This window comes from Moschus berezovskii, chromosome 8 (genome assembly GCF_049115385.1).
Source record: "Moschus berezovskii isolate FMDL1 chromosome 8, NW_MosBer_1.0, whole genome shotgun sequence".
Taxonomy (NCBI): Eukaryota; Metazoa; Chordata; class Mammalia; order Artiodactyla; family Moschidae; genus Moschus; species Moschus berezovskii.
In genome coordinates, this window is record NC_142467.1 from 71,709,580 (window position 1) to 71,724,836 (window position 15,257).

The window sequence follows — 15,257 nt, forward strand, 5'->3', positions numbered from 1 at the left end:
AAAAGGAAGTAGTATTTCTATCTTGAACAATTCCATGTGGTTCGAGAGTTTCTCCGTGTGTGGAAAAGTAATTAATCAATACGTATTAATGAGTTAATGCTATGTGAAGCATGATAGATGAAATGCTCTTGTGATGAGATAAATCCAAGACAAATTCTTAAAACTGAAGGCAAAATGCATTTTCTACACAATACTTCTATTTATGAATATAGACTCCATCTACTCTAAAATTTTCCTTTGCATGATTTTCAACCTCTTGTCTTACCAGAACTGAAATTTCAACCATCAGAGTCAGAGGGATTTTTTCCTTATTCATTACAATTGAATCATTTGGCAAAAGATTTTTTTAATACATGAAGCAATTTAATGTATCTTTAGTAGTTTAGATAAATAAGTAAAAGGCTTTCTAGGCACCCTCTCTTAAAACCAAGGAAAGGAGACAATTTAACTCAATAAATACAATAAAGTTTTTTTCTATTTTCAAAATTTCCAACCAGCTACAATACAATAAACATCAATTATTTTATTAGAATATATAACAGTTCAAAAATTAAAAATAAATAAGTTGCTGCCACAAAATTGCAGCATAATATATAGTTAACTCATTCTGTTATGGTCAGTTAAGAGAAAGAAGGCAGGAAAGATGATATAGTCAAAGAAAAAAAGTGGGGAGAGGTACAAAGGAAAGGAAAGTTAAAAAGAGAAAAAGAAAGAAAAACTGTTTTCCTGAATGAGTTAGATACATGAGGTCACCAAGAGGAACACATTCTGTAAGGCACTGCAGTAAGAACTGTATCATTTGATGATTTTACTGCACTGCTGTCTTCAACCTAGGGGTAAAGGAGATTCTCACATTCACCAGGCAGAAGGACCATCAGCAAGTTTTCACTCTTCCTCACTGGGCCAGAAGAATTGCAGAGGTGATCTTAACGCTGAAGGAGGAATGCTCACTACCACTTGTCCACACCGGAATGGCAGAGTGCTTCCACCGCTACCGAGAAGGCTCAAAGACGATGGTTAATTCAGGCTTTTCTTCTTGAAGTGTTTCTAGCGCACATTTTGTATCATAGTTGAAATACATTTCACACAACCTATAGAAGCAAAAAAAGAGCCTTGGATTGCACTCTTCAAACGAACACTTTCAGAGGTTTTGGCTTTAAAAATCTTGTCTTCTCTCTTAACCTCACACTTCTAAGCTTCCCAGTGCTGCACATCATGCCTAATGTGGTTTCTGTTACATTTTTAACCTTCAAGTTTGGAAATGTTTAAACGTGCAGATATGAAGATAATAGTATAATTGATCCTGCCATCTAGCTTTGACAGTTAACAACTCATAGCCAGTCTTGTTTCATCTATTACCCACCCAACTCCTCATGTCAGGGGATTATTGTAAGCACAGCAATGCAAGCATCTATAAATACATCAATGTGTGAAATGAAACAAGTTTTAAAAGAGAATTCCAATGCAATTATCACACCCAAAAAAATTAACAATAACTTTCACATATCAATATATGTCCAATCAATGTTTCAATTTCCTCAACAGTCTGATAAAATTTTTATATTATGTTCATTTAATCAGGAGCCATATAAAGCCCACACATTGAGAAGTCCCTGATGGTCCAATGGTTAAGATTTGGTGCTTTCATTCCTGTGGTCTAGGTTCAATTCTTTGTCAGGAAACAAATTCCCACAAGCCACAGCCCACCCCTCCACTCCACCAAAAAAAAATCCACACATTGTAATTGCTTGGTACGTCTATCAGCGATATGAGTTCTTCCTCCATCTCTTTTTTTTTTAAATCTCCCTTACAACTTAAGTAAGAAATTATGCTATTTGTCTTGAATCATTTCTAGTAATCTTGATTTGGGTGTGTTATGGATGGTTTATGTTCATTCAAAATTCATATGTTAAAGGCTTAACCCTCAATGTGATGGTATTTGGAAATGGAGCCTTCAGGATGTAATGAGGGTTACATGAGTCAGTGGGGATGAGTCCTCAAGCTGGGATTAGAGCCCTTATAAGATAAGATACCATAACACGTACATTCTATCTCTGTCTCTGTCTGTCTGTCTTTCTCTCTGTGTACCACATAAGGACACAACAAGCCCAGAAGAAAGCTCTCACCAGAAACCAAATCAGCCAGCACCATGATCTTGGATGTTCCACCCTCCAGAACTGTGAGAAATGAATGACTATGATTTGTTTAAGGCATATAGACTATTCTATTTTGTTATGGCAGCCTGAGTTCACAAGGCAGGTTGACTGCATCCATGGATTCCCCAGTCTACATCGAGCTTGTCCCTCATCTCCTGAGAGTCCTAAAGACATAGATAATAAGTAAACAAGAAAATGATATAGCTTATATGATGGTGTTCAACACAGTGGAGGAAAATAAGCAGAGAAGAGGAAAGGCATTGCTGGGTTGCTATTTTCAGAAGGATGGTTATAGTCAGACTCACAGAAAAGACCTCTGAGCAAAGAACTTAAGGATGCACAGGAATAAGACATGTGGACATCGAAGTGTAAGAAGTCCCAGGCAGAGGGAACAGCAAGTGTATAGTTTCAGAGGTGACAGTGTTTTTTGAAACAGCAAAGAGAACAGTGTGAATGGAGAAGGAACTAGGGTTAGAAGACTACTGCAGAAATAACAGGATTATGTGGGGCCTTAGACACTGCCATGAGTTTGTGGCTCTTGCTTTGTGAAACGAGCATGTTAGTAGGAGTGATATGCTCTGACTCACACTTTAGCTATACCCTCCATCTGCAGTGGTAGATGCAGAATAGCCTAGCAGAATGCCACTAGGACAGTCCAGACAAGAGGTGACAATGGCTTGAACCAGAAAAGGAGCTGTGAAGCTGGCAAAAAGTGGTCAATGAGTGGGCATGCTGTGAAAACAGAGTTAAAAGGACATTCCAATGGACTGGATATGTACATAAAGAAAAAGTGTCTAAGACAACACCTGGCTTTCTGCACCTGAACAGTTCAGACTGAGTTACCATTGACTGAGATGGGTGAAAAACAGATTTCACACAGAAGGGAACAGCACAGGTTTGGGTTTGGACACGTCAAGTTTGGGTGGCTTATTAGATATCCAAGCAGAAAGGTGAGACAAGCATTTAGACATGAAATTCAGGGAGATATGAACTGGAGGGAGGGGTACAGCACATATGTGATAGCTTCCCTGGTGGCTCAGAGGTTAACGCGTCTGCCTCCAATGCGGGAGAACCGGGTTCGATCCCTGGGTCGGGAAGATCCCCTGGAGAAGGAAATGGTAACCCACTCCAGTATTCTTGCCTGGAGAATCCCATGGATGGAAAAACCTGGTAGGCTACAGTCCACGGCATCGCAAAGAGTCGGACACGACTGAGTGACTGAACAGAACAGATGATATTTAAAAAAAGCAGAAAGTATATAGAGAAGAAAAATTAACTCAGAGATTGAGTTCTGGGTATTCAACATGCAAAGGTCAAGATCATGAAGAGAAACCAGAGGAGACTGAGCAGAAATAATCAATGTAATAGGAGAAAATTCAGAGTAGAGTATGTTGTCCCTAAAAACAAGTGAAGGAAATGTCTTTAGTGAAGGATGTGATTACCAACGCTAGCAGAAGTTATGAAACTAATTAGGAAGCTCTTATTAGAGAGGTAATCAGTGAGTGACTTAGAGGTATCACTGATGATGGAGGAGAGAGGATGGTCTCAACACCCTGAAGATAGGCCAAATTTTATGAATTTATGATCTTGATGTCTCTGGAGCACTTTTCATTTAGAAATTCTCAGAAACAAGATGCACAACACCCTACGAAGCAAGAACTTTTACAATAGACGGGTCTAATTTTACAAAATACAATACCTTGTATAGAAATATAATTCCATTTAACTACTTTCATTGGGAATTGTGTTTCTTTCAAGAAAATGGATGGAAAGTCTTTTTACTCCCAACTGAAACTTCATTATTCTAAATGTCTGGACGAAGTTGAATATGGAGTTCATGACTCACATACAGTATATATTAAAAAAAAAAAAAGGCGAGAGATTTATACGATCTGAAGCGAAACCAGAGTATAATGAGGTGGATGAAACTGGAGCCTATTATACAGAGTGAAGTAAGCCAGAAAGAAAAACACCAATACAGTATACTAACGCATATATATGGAATTTAGAAAGATGATAATGATAACACTGTATACGAGACAGCAAAAGAAACACAGATGTATAGAACAGTCTTTTGGACTCTGTGGGAGAGGGCGAGGGTGGGATGATTTGGGAGAATGGCATTGAAACATGTATATTATCATATGTGAAATGAATCGCCAGTCCAGGTTCAATGCATGATACAGGATGCTCAGGGCTGGTGTACTGGGATGAACCAGAGGGATGGGATAGGGAGGGAGTTGTGAGGGGGGTTCAAGATGGGGAACAAATGTACACCCGGGGCGGATTCATGTCAATGTATGGCAAAACCAATACAATAATGTAAAGCAATTAGCCTCCAATTAAAATAAATAAATTTTTAAAAAAAGAAAAAAAAATTATTTCAAAGAATCAAAAAATAAATAAAAACCTGCAGTTGGACAAGGCTCAACCTTCAGACTGAGCGACTAAACTGAACTGAACTGAATAACCTTACCCAGAGTGTGAATGAAGCCATCCTGGATTTTGGAAACTGCAAAAATTTTTCTTTAGCACTGTGAGCCCTGCCATACAAATCTCTGCAGGGCACACTTACCTCAGGCTTTTCAGGAGGCAGCCCTGCTGTTTGAGCACTTCACAGAGAAGCATGACTCCCAGATCACCCAAGTCATTGTTGCCTAAGCTTAGCTTTCGCAGGCTCTGGTTAGAAGTTAGAAGTGTGGAAAGATCCCAACAGCAGTGTGATGTGAGGCTGCAGTTGTCTAACCTGCAAGAAAGAAGGTGACTTTTTTAAAATGTCCCCTTAATTATCCTACACAGGTCTCCCAGATCTTAGCCTGTAATGTTTCAAATGTAGGAAAAACTCAGGATTAACAAGCTTTGAACTGCTTTATGTGCCAAGAGTTATTCTCTCCTCTTCAAATGAGAGTATTTTTTCCAATCTACTGAATTGTGCAGATCAAATTAGTAAGAACAGTTTGTGAAACAGTTCTTCCCAAATTCTATGTCTCCCCAAATTTTCCTAAAACAAAAGTGCATACCAACCCCAAGGAACTCTAGTATTTACCTTTTTACACTATCTAAAAGTACAACTCCTCCCAGTACCATAATCCTGTAATAAGCCAAACCCTAGGAAGACACTATCACTTCTCAGATATAGATCCATCATTCTCCCAAACTACTCCATTCCCTGGGGCCACTATGCATTCCCATCACTGTAATAAGGTAAGAGACTTACTCTAACACCTGAAGCTTGCAGTTGTGGTGCAAGAGTCCCTCACAGAGCAGCTTGACCCCCATATCTCCAAGAGCATTGCCCTGTAGGTAGAGGTGGGTGATATTCTGATTTGTACTGAGCACTGAGGATAGAGCCGAACAACAACCTGACGTGAGGCCAGAATTCACCAACCTGTAGAAGGAATAAGGAAAAGAAAATTCATTGTGGGGTGGGGAGGATAAATCAGGAGCTTAAAATGAGCATACACACACTACTGTATATAAGATGATAACCAGTAAGGACTACATAGCACAAGGAATTCTACTCAATAGTCTGTGACAACCTATATGAGAAAAGAATCTAAAAAAGAATGAATATATGTATATGTACAACTGAATAATTTTGCTATACACCTGAAGCTAACACGTTGTAAATCAATTGTACTCCAATAAAAGTAAAATAAATTTTTAAAAAAAGAGAGTCCTCAAAGCCCAACCTTTCTTGGACATCACACAGCTGTCTCAACATAGTAACATCATCTTATCTGAAAAGTTTCATCCCTAAACTTACAGGCCAGAAGCCAGCATCTTGAATATAATCTGTAGACAGTATGACTCCCTATCTCTGGCCTCATAAAAGATACAGATGATGTCTAAGCAGATGCTTTCCTGGGGTCTGTAGAAGAGACAGAGCAAAAGCAAACTGATTCACATTACCTCCACATTTCTCCTTCTTCCTACATATATCCCCTCTGGCTATACATGTTCCTCACAACCACTTCTTCAAGAAAGACATCCCAGATTATCTCTTACTATTAATACTAATTCTTATTATTTTTATATTAACAGTGCAGAGACTACCTTATTTGATTTTTCTATCAACTGGGCAAGGGGGCAGTGTAGCTCTAACTATAGAATATTTTTTTACAGATGAGAAAGCTGAAGCTCATCAAATCATGTCCCCCGTAAGGTCAAAGAGAAAGTATTTGGAAGAGAAGGAACCTATACTAACACCTCCCAGAGTCATCCCCTTCTCTGCTGCCCCTTCTATCCACCTCATACTATGTTCTGCACTATAAAGGGCCTCTCAGAGCATAAAGCCTAGTTTTGCATTATACTCAGTAAAATTAAGACTGTTGATGTACTACTACTCTTGGGTCAAGTTTAACATACACCATACATTTGTGAAACATATACCATACTTGTGAAGAAGCATTTCACAAGCTGCTCAGCTTTATAACTAGATAATACTATAATACAGCATTATCACCGAACAATAGCATGAGGGCTCTGAAAGAGCCCTCCTGAAAAGAAGCTCAGAGGGTGGTATATACAGTATATAGAAAGTCACAATGAGAGACCTTGAACAAAGCCTTGATTTAAGAGTATCTCATGCAGGCACATTCTTTTCTGCCAGAACCCTTAACAATGATATGTTTTTAAATTCTAAGGTGCCTTGGAATCAGGAAAAATAGAAGCAAGTCATTCAGATAGTATAGCATGAACAGACGACCAAAAGGAAACAGAAGGACTTACCCACCCACTGGTCTCCATCTTCCTAGTCAAGGATGAATCACAACAAAAAGACTGAGCAACCAAGACAAAGAGGGAAATGAAGCCCGAGAGGGATGAGCGAAAGAAACTGAGGGGTTTATAGCAAGTTTTTATCTCCAGCTAAGAAGAATTTTATCAGAGGATCTCTAGTGAACATGCAGAAGGGTTTTTCAGGACTCCTGGTATTAGAATGAATGTTTGTAGTCCCCTACCCCCAAATTTCATACGTTGAAGTCTTAACTCCCAATGTGATGGTATTAGAATGTGAGGTCTTTGAGATGTGATTAGGTCTTGAGGGTGGAGTCTTCATGATGGGATTAACACCGTTATAAAAGAGACCCCAGAGATTTGCTTTGCTCCTATTACCATGTGAAAACACAAGAATGGCTGTATGCAGGGCAGGAACAGAGTTATTATCAGGAACCAGGTGATCTACAGGCCTAACCCTAACCTTAACCTTGGATTTCCAACCACCAGAACAGTGAGAAATAAATATTTGTTGTTTGAGCCACTCAGTCTGTAGTATTTTTGTTATTCCAGTCCAAATAGACTAAGATACTGGCAAAGATGAAGAATGTTTTAGAAGCCTAGAGATAGGGATTTTGATGACAAAAGGAAAGGAAGAATATTTTGAAAGTTACAGAATAGTAATCTTTACCACTGTTTCCAAAAAAGGGTTGGAAGGTATTATACAACAGATGTCTGAGGAGAAGTGCACAATGAAGTGGCAGCAATTACCAGCAGATAGGGTGGTTTTGTCAAGAATAAGTCACATCAGGTTTATCAAAATATTGTTAACCACTGAGATTGACTGAAGGGTATACAGAGCATATAATGAAATGTTTAGAAAATCAAATCACCAAGCCCTATCAAACAATCCATTAGGTTTGAGGAATGTAACCAGCATCATATATCTTGGTTTCACCCAATCCATTCAACTCAGATCTACATTTACTGAACATAGATATTTCACCATGTATTATCTGGTGATTGATTTTTTAAAAATTACTAATGATTTTGTGATTTATGTCACAAAAATGTCTCACAAAGAAAACTGAGGAAGAAGGTTTAACATCTATTGAGTATCTACTAAGTGCCTGGCTGTGTGATGATAAATTTAAATCAGTTCAGTTCAGTTCAGTTCAGTCGCTCAGTCGTGTCCGACTCTCCGCGACCCCATGAATCACAGCACGCCAGGCCTCCCTGTCCATCACCAACTCCCGGAGTACACTCAAACTCATGTCCACAGAGTCGGTGATGCCATCCAGCCATCTCATTCTCGGTCTTCCCCTTCTCCTCCCGCCCCCAACCTTTCCCAGCATCAGAGTCTTTTCCAGTGAGTCAACTCGTCTCATGAGGTGGCCAAAGTATTGGAGTTTCAGCTTTAGCATCAGTCCCTCCAATGAACATCCAGGATTGATCTCCTTTAGAATGGACTGGTTGGATCTCCTTGCAGTATAAGGGACTCTCAAGAGTCTTCTCCAACACCACAGTTCAAAAGCATCGATTCTTCGGCGATCAGCTTTCTTCACAGTCCAACTCTCACATCCATACATGACCACGGGAAAAACCATTGCCTTGACTAGACGGACCTTGGTCGGCAAAGTAATGTCTCTGCTTTTTAATATACTATCAAGGTTGGTCATAACTTTCCTGCCAAGGAGCAAGCGTCTTTTAATTTCATGGCTGCAATCAGCATCTGCAGTGATTTTGGAGCCCAAAAAAACAAAGTCTGACACTGTTTCCATTGTTTTTCCATCTATTTCCCATGAAGTGATGGGACCAGATGCCATGATCTTTGTTTTCTGAATGTTGAGCTTCAAGCCAACCTTTTCACTCTCCTCTTTCACTTTCATCAAGAGGCTTTTGAGTTCCTCTTCACTTTCTGCCATAAGGGTAGTGTCATCTGCATATCTAAGGTTATTGATATTTCTCCCAGCAATCTTGATTCCAGCTTGTGCTTCTTCCAGCCCAGCGTTCCTCATGATGTACTCTGCATAGAAGTTAAATAAGCAAGGTGACAATATACAACCTTGACGTACACCTTTTCCTATTTGGAACCAGTCTGTTGTTCCATGACCGGTTCTAACTGTTGCTTCCTGACCTGCATACAGGTTTCTCAAGAGGCAGGTCAGGTGGTCTGGGATTCCCATCTCTTTCAGAATGTTCCACAGTTTATTGTGATCCACACAGTCAAAGGCTTTGGCATAGTCAATGAAGCAGAAATAGATGTTTTTCTGGAACTCTCTTGCTTTCTCCATGATCCAGCGGATGTTGGCAATTTGATCTCTGGTGCCTCTGCCTTTTCTAAAACCTGCTTGAACCTCTGGGAGTTCACGGTTTACATACTGCTGAAGCCTGGTTTGGAGAATTTTGAGCATGACTTTACTAGCGTGTGAGATGAGTGCAATTGTGCGGTAGTTTGAGCATTCTTTGGCATTGCCTTTCTTTGGGATTGGAATGAAGACTGACCTCTTCCAGTCCTGTGGCCACTGCTGAGTTTTCCAAATCTGCTGGCATATTGAGTGCAGCACTTTCACAGCATCATCTTTCAAGACTTGAAATAGCTCAACTGGAATTCCATCACCTCCACTAGCTTTGTTCGTAGTGATGCTTTCTAAGGCCCACTTGACTTCACATTCCAAGATGTCTGGCTCTAGGTCAGTGATCACATTATCGTGACTATCTTGGTCGGGAAGATCTTTTTTGTACAGTTCTTCTGTGTATTCCTGCCACCTCTTCTTAATATCTTCTGCTTCTGTTAGGTCCATACCATTTCTGTCCTTTATCGAGCCCATCTTTGCATGAAAAGTTCCCTTGGAATCTCTAATTTTCTTGAAGAGGTCTCTTGTTTTTCCTATTCTGTTGTTTTCCTCTATTTCTTTGCATTGATCACTGAGGAAGGCTTTCTTATCTCTCCTTGCTATTCTTTGGAACTCTGCATTCAGATGCTTATATCTTTCCTTTTCTCCTTTGCTTTTCACCTCTCTTCTTTTCACAGCTATTTGTAAGGCCTCCTCAGACAGCCATTTCGCTCTTTTGCATTTCTTTTCCATGGGGATGGTCTTGGTCCCTGTCTCCTGTACAATGTCACGAACCTCCGTCCAGAGTTCATCAGGCACTCTATCAATCAGATCTAGTCCCTTAAATCTATTTCTCACTTCCACTGCATAATCATAAGGGATTTGATTGAGGTCATATCTGAATGGTCTAGTGGTTTTCCCTACTTTCTTCAATTTAAGTCTGAACTTCGCAATAAGGAGTTCATGATCTGAGCCACAGTCAGCTCCTGGTCTTGTTTTCGCTAACTGTATACAGCTTCTCCATCTTTGGTTGCAAAGAATATAATCAATCTGATTTCGGTGTTGACCATCTGGTGATGTCCATGTGTAGAGTCTTCTCTTGTGTTGTTGGAAGAGGGTGTTTGCTATGACCAGTGCATTCTCTTGACAAAACTCTATTAGCCTTTGCCCTGCTTCATTCCGTGCTCCAAGGCCAAATTTGCCAGTAGGATTATTTAATTGAAGTATTACAAAACCAAGATGCAGGTGTTATTTTTAGCTTTATTTTTAAATAGAAAAACTGAGAATCAGAGAAATTAATTGAAAAATAAGAAGGTGTTTCCTAGATGGATGGTGGGAATGGGAGAGTAAGGGTAACCTTCAGGCAAAAGGAAAATGCAACACAAGGGTGAGGAAGGGTGAAAAAGTGGCCAGGTTCTTAGAATTAAAAATTAACTTATTATGACTCAAAACAGAGTGAAGGGACTGGTAGGCAAGAGGGAAGGAGCAGTGATATAGGGCTGACTTCAAAGAAGAACTTCTGATGGTTTTTTGAGCAAAAGTCCAATATTAACCAATTTGCACTTTAGAAAATTCCCTGCAGTGTTATGTAAAATAAAGATGAAAGGCAGAGGGGATTGAAAGCAAAAACAAAATAAAAATTATCCTCTGTTTACTTGTCAGCCCCCTGGAAAGTCCCACTATTCAACAACATGGAATAGACAGGGCAAGAAAAGGGCAAAGGAGAGGGATGAGAAATAAGTTACAAGAAATAAAGATTTGCAAATGCTTAGTATGTGATATTTGTGTAACACTGGAAGGGGCAGGGGCAATATGCAGTCAGAAAGAAAGGTCTAAAGTTCAAGATAAAATTTGACTGTATCTAACAAAATATAAAATGCCTAAGTTTTGACTTATTAATTCTGCTTATAGGTTTCTGTCTCAAAAGAAATATGCTTACATAAAGTATATACAAATATGCTTTTTTCAGAGTTATTTGTAACAGTACAAAAAGAATTTCATCCAATAGTACATCATTCAATGAGCAGCTAACTACATTACTGTAATAAATACTACAGAGCATTCCAAAATCTGTAGATTTGTATATAGCAGCATGGCAATGTGTCCACAATAAACGAAAAAAGCAAATCATGGTAAAGTATACACATAATGATTCCTGTTTGGACAGACATAGTGTTATGGGTTGAATCATGTCCCCCAAAATTTCATATGTTGAAGTCTTATCCCCCAGTACTTCAGAATGTGACCTTATTTAAAAATAGGGTTATTGGAGATGTAATTAGTTAAGATGAGGTAATTAAAGTAAGCTCTAGTCCAATAAGACTGATATCATTATAAAAGGGGGATATTCAAACACAGAGACAGACGCACATCAGCAGAGTTAGAATACCATGTGCTGAAAAAACTAAGATTGAAGTGATGCACCTGAAAGTCAAGGAATGTCAAAGATTGCCAGTAAACAATGAGAAACTGGAAGAGAAGTACGGAACAGATACTTCCTCACAACCATCAGAAGAAACCAACCCTGATAACACCTTGATCTTGGACTTTTAGCTTCTCCTATTGTAATGAAATAAACTTTGGTTGGAACTGTTTTGACAGCAGAATACACATTCATCTCAAGAGCACTTGAAACATTTTCTAGGATGGATCATATGTTAGGCCACAAAACAAATCTTAAAAAATTCAATAAGATTGAAATTATGCCAAGTAACTTCTCTGACCACAAAGGTACAAAACTAGAAATTAATAACAGGAGGGTAACTGAGGAAACTCAAATACAAGAAAATTTAAACAACACTCTTCTGAACAACAAATGGGTCAGAGAAAAAATGTTACAAGAAATAAAAAATAGCTTGAGTTAGACAAAAATTAAAACACAATATACCAAAACTTCTAGGATGCAGCAAAATCATTTCTCATAGGGAAGTTCCTAGGTATAAATGCACACATCAAGAAAGTTGAGCAATCTTAATTAAACAGCTGGACTTCCCTGATGGCTCAGAGGTAAAAAATCTACCTGTTAATACAGGATAAACAGGTTCAATCCCTGAGTCAGGAAGATCTCCTTGGAGAAGGAAATCCCAACTCACTCCAGTATTCTTGCTTGGGAAATCCCATGGACAAAGGAATTTGGCAGGCTACAGTCCATGGGATCCAAAAGAGTCAGACACAACTTAGCTACTAAACAGCAGCAACAATTAAACAACTAACTTTACACCACAAGGAACTAGAAGAAGGGGAAAAAAGCAAGTCCAAAGTTAACAAAAGGAAGGAAATAAAAAAGATTATAGCAGAAATAAATAAAAGAAAGAACAGGGAAATAATAGGGAAAAAATTAGCAAATTGAATTGACCCTTAGAAAATTTAGCTAAATGTTTAGCTAGGAAAATAAATAAATAAAGAGAGAGAGAACCCAAATTAATAAAATTATTTTAAAAGGTGAGACATTAAAACTGATACCACAGAAATACAAAAGATCATAAGAACTGCTATAAACAACATTAACCACCTGGACACCTACAAAAAACTGAAAAGTTCTTCAGTTCAGTTCAGTTCAGTCACTGAGTCGTGTCCGACTCTCCACGACCCCATGAATCACAGCATGCCAGGCCTCCCTGTCCATCACCAACTCCCGGAGTTCACTCAAACTCATGTCCACAGAGTCAGTGATGACATCCAGCCATCTCATTCTCTGTCGTCCCCTTCTCCTCCCACCCCCAAACTTTCCCAGCATCAGAGTCTTTTCCAGTGAGTCAACTCATTGCATGAGGTGGCCAAAGTATTGGAGTTTCAGCTTTAGCATCAGTCCTTCCAATGAACACCCAGGATCGATCTCCCTTAGAATGGACTGGTTGGATCTCCTTGTGGTACAAGGGACTCTCAAGAGTCTTCTCCAACACCACAGTTCAAAAGCATCAATTCTTCATCAATCAGCTTTCTTCACAGTCCAACTCTCACATCCATACATGACCACGGGAAAAACCATAGCCTTGACTAGACGGACCTTGTTGGCAAAGTAATGTCTCTGCTTTTTAATATATTATCAAGGTTGGTCATAACTTTCCTTCCAAGGAGTAAGCGTCTTTTAATTTCATGGCTGCAATCAGCATCTGCAGTGATTTTGGAGCCCAAAAAAATAAAGTCTGACACTGTTTCCACTGTTTCCCCATCTATTTCCCATGAAGTGATGGGACCAGATGCCATGATCTTTGTTTTCTGAATGTTGAGCTTCAAGACAACCTTTTCACTCTCCTCTTTCACTTTCCTCAAGAGGCTTTTGAGTTCCTCTTCACTTTCTGCCATAAGGGTAGTGTCATCTGCATATCTGAGATTATTGATATTTCTCCCAGCAATCTTGATTCCAGCTTGTGCTTCTTCCAGCCCAGCATTCCTCATGATGTACTCTGCATATAAGTTAAATAAGCAGGGTGACAATATACAGCCTTGATGCACTCCTTTTCCTATTTGGAACCAGTCTGTTGTTCCATGTCCAGTTCTGACTGTTGCTTCCTGACCTGCATACAGGTTTCTCAAGAGACAGGTCAGGTGGTCTGGGATTCCCATCTCTTTCAGAATTTTCCACAGTTTTTTGTGATCCACACAGTCAAAGGCTTTGGCATAGTCAATGAAGCAGAAATAGATGTTTTTCTGGAACTCTCTTGCTTTCTCCATGATCCAGCGGATGTTGGCAATTTGATCTCTGGTGCCTCTGCCTTTTCTAAAACCTGCTTGAACATCTGGGAGTTCACGGTTCACATATTGCTGAAGCCTGGCTTGGAGAATTTTGAGCATGACTTTACTAGCGTGTGAGATGAGTGCAATTGTGCGGTAGTTTGAGCATTCTTTGGCATTGCCTTTCTTTGGGATTGGAATGAAGACTGACCTTTTCCAGTCCTGTGGCCACTGCTGAGTTTTCCAGATTTGCTGGCATATTGAGTGCAGCACTTTCACAGCATCATCTTTCAAGATTTGAAATAGCTCAACTGGAATTCCATCACCACCACTAGCTTTGTTCGTAGTGATGCTTTCTAAGGCCCACTTGACTTCACATTCCAAGATGTCTGGTTCTAGGTCAGTGATCACGTTATCGTGACTATCTTGGTAGTGAAGATCTTTTTTGTACAGTTCTTCTGTGTATTCCTGCCACCTCTTCTTAATATCTTCTGCTTCTGTTAGGTCCATATCATTTCTGTCCTTTATTGAGCCCATCTTTGCATGAAATGTTCCCTTGGAATCTCTCATTTTCTTGAAGAGATCTCTTGTTTTTCCTATTCTGTTGTTTTCCTCTATTTCTTTGCATTGATCACTGAGGAAAGCTTTCTTATCTCTCCTTGCTATTCTTTGGAACTCTTCATTCAGATGCTTCTATCTTTCCTTTTCTCCTTTGCTTTTCGCTTCTCTTCTTTTCACAGCTATTTGTAAGGCCTCCTCAGACAGCCATTTTGCTTTTCTGCATTTCTTTTCCATGGGGATGGTCTTGGTCCCTGTCTCCTTTACAATGTCACGAACCTCCGTCCAGAGTTCATCAGGCACTCTGCTACTGTGGGCAGGAATCCCTTAGAAGAAATGTTGTAGCCATCATGGTCAACAAAAGAGTCCGAAATGCAGTACTTGGATGCAATCTTAAAAATGACAGAATGATTTCTGTTCGTTTCCAAGGCAAACCATTCAATATTACAGTAATCCAGGACTATGCCCCAATCAATAATGCTGAAGAAGCCGAAGTTGAACGGTTCTATGAAGACCTACAAGACCTTTTAGAACTAACACCTAAAAAAGATGTCCTTTTCATTATAGGGGACTGGAATGCAAAAGTAGGAAGTCAAGAAACACCTGGAGTAACAGGCAAATTTGGCCTTGGAGCACAAAATGAAGCAGGGCAAATGCTAATAGAGTTTTGCCAAGAGAACGCACTGGTCATAGCAAACACCCTCTTCCAACAACACAAGAGAAGACTCTACACATGGACATCACCAGATGGTCAACACCGAAATCAGACTGATTATATTCTTTGCAGCCAAAGATGGAGAAGCTGTATACAGTTAGC

At 39.5% G+C, this 15,257-nt stretch overlaps 1 protein-coding gene across 1 annotated transcript in view; it reads right to left on the reverse strand.

The window, feature by feature from the left end:
• Positions 1-503: 503 nt before the first annotated feature.
• NLRP3 (NLR family pyrin domain containing 3) overlaps positions 504-15,257 on the reverse strand; it is a 56,208-nt gene continuing 41,454 nt past the window's right edge. Inside the window, exons 9-11 of the mRNA XM_055430479.2 lie at positions 5,374-5,544; positions 4,732-4,902; positions 504-1,091 (exon numbers count right to left, since the gene is read on the reverse strand). Coding sequence (XP_055286454.1) covers positions 992-1,091; positions 4,732-4,902; positions 5,374-5,544 — 442 coding nt within the window. The 3' untranslated portion in view covers positions 504-991. The remainder of the gene's footprint in view (positions 1,092-4,731; positions 4,903-5,373; positions 5,545-15,257) is intronic.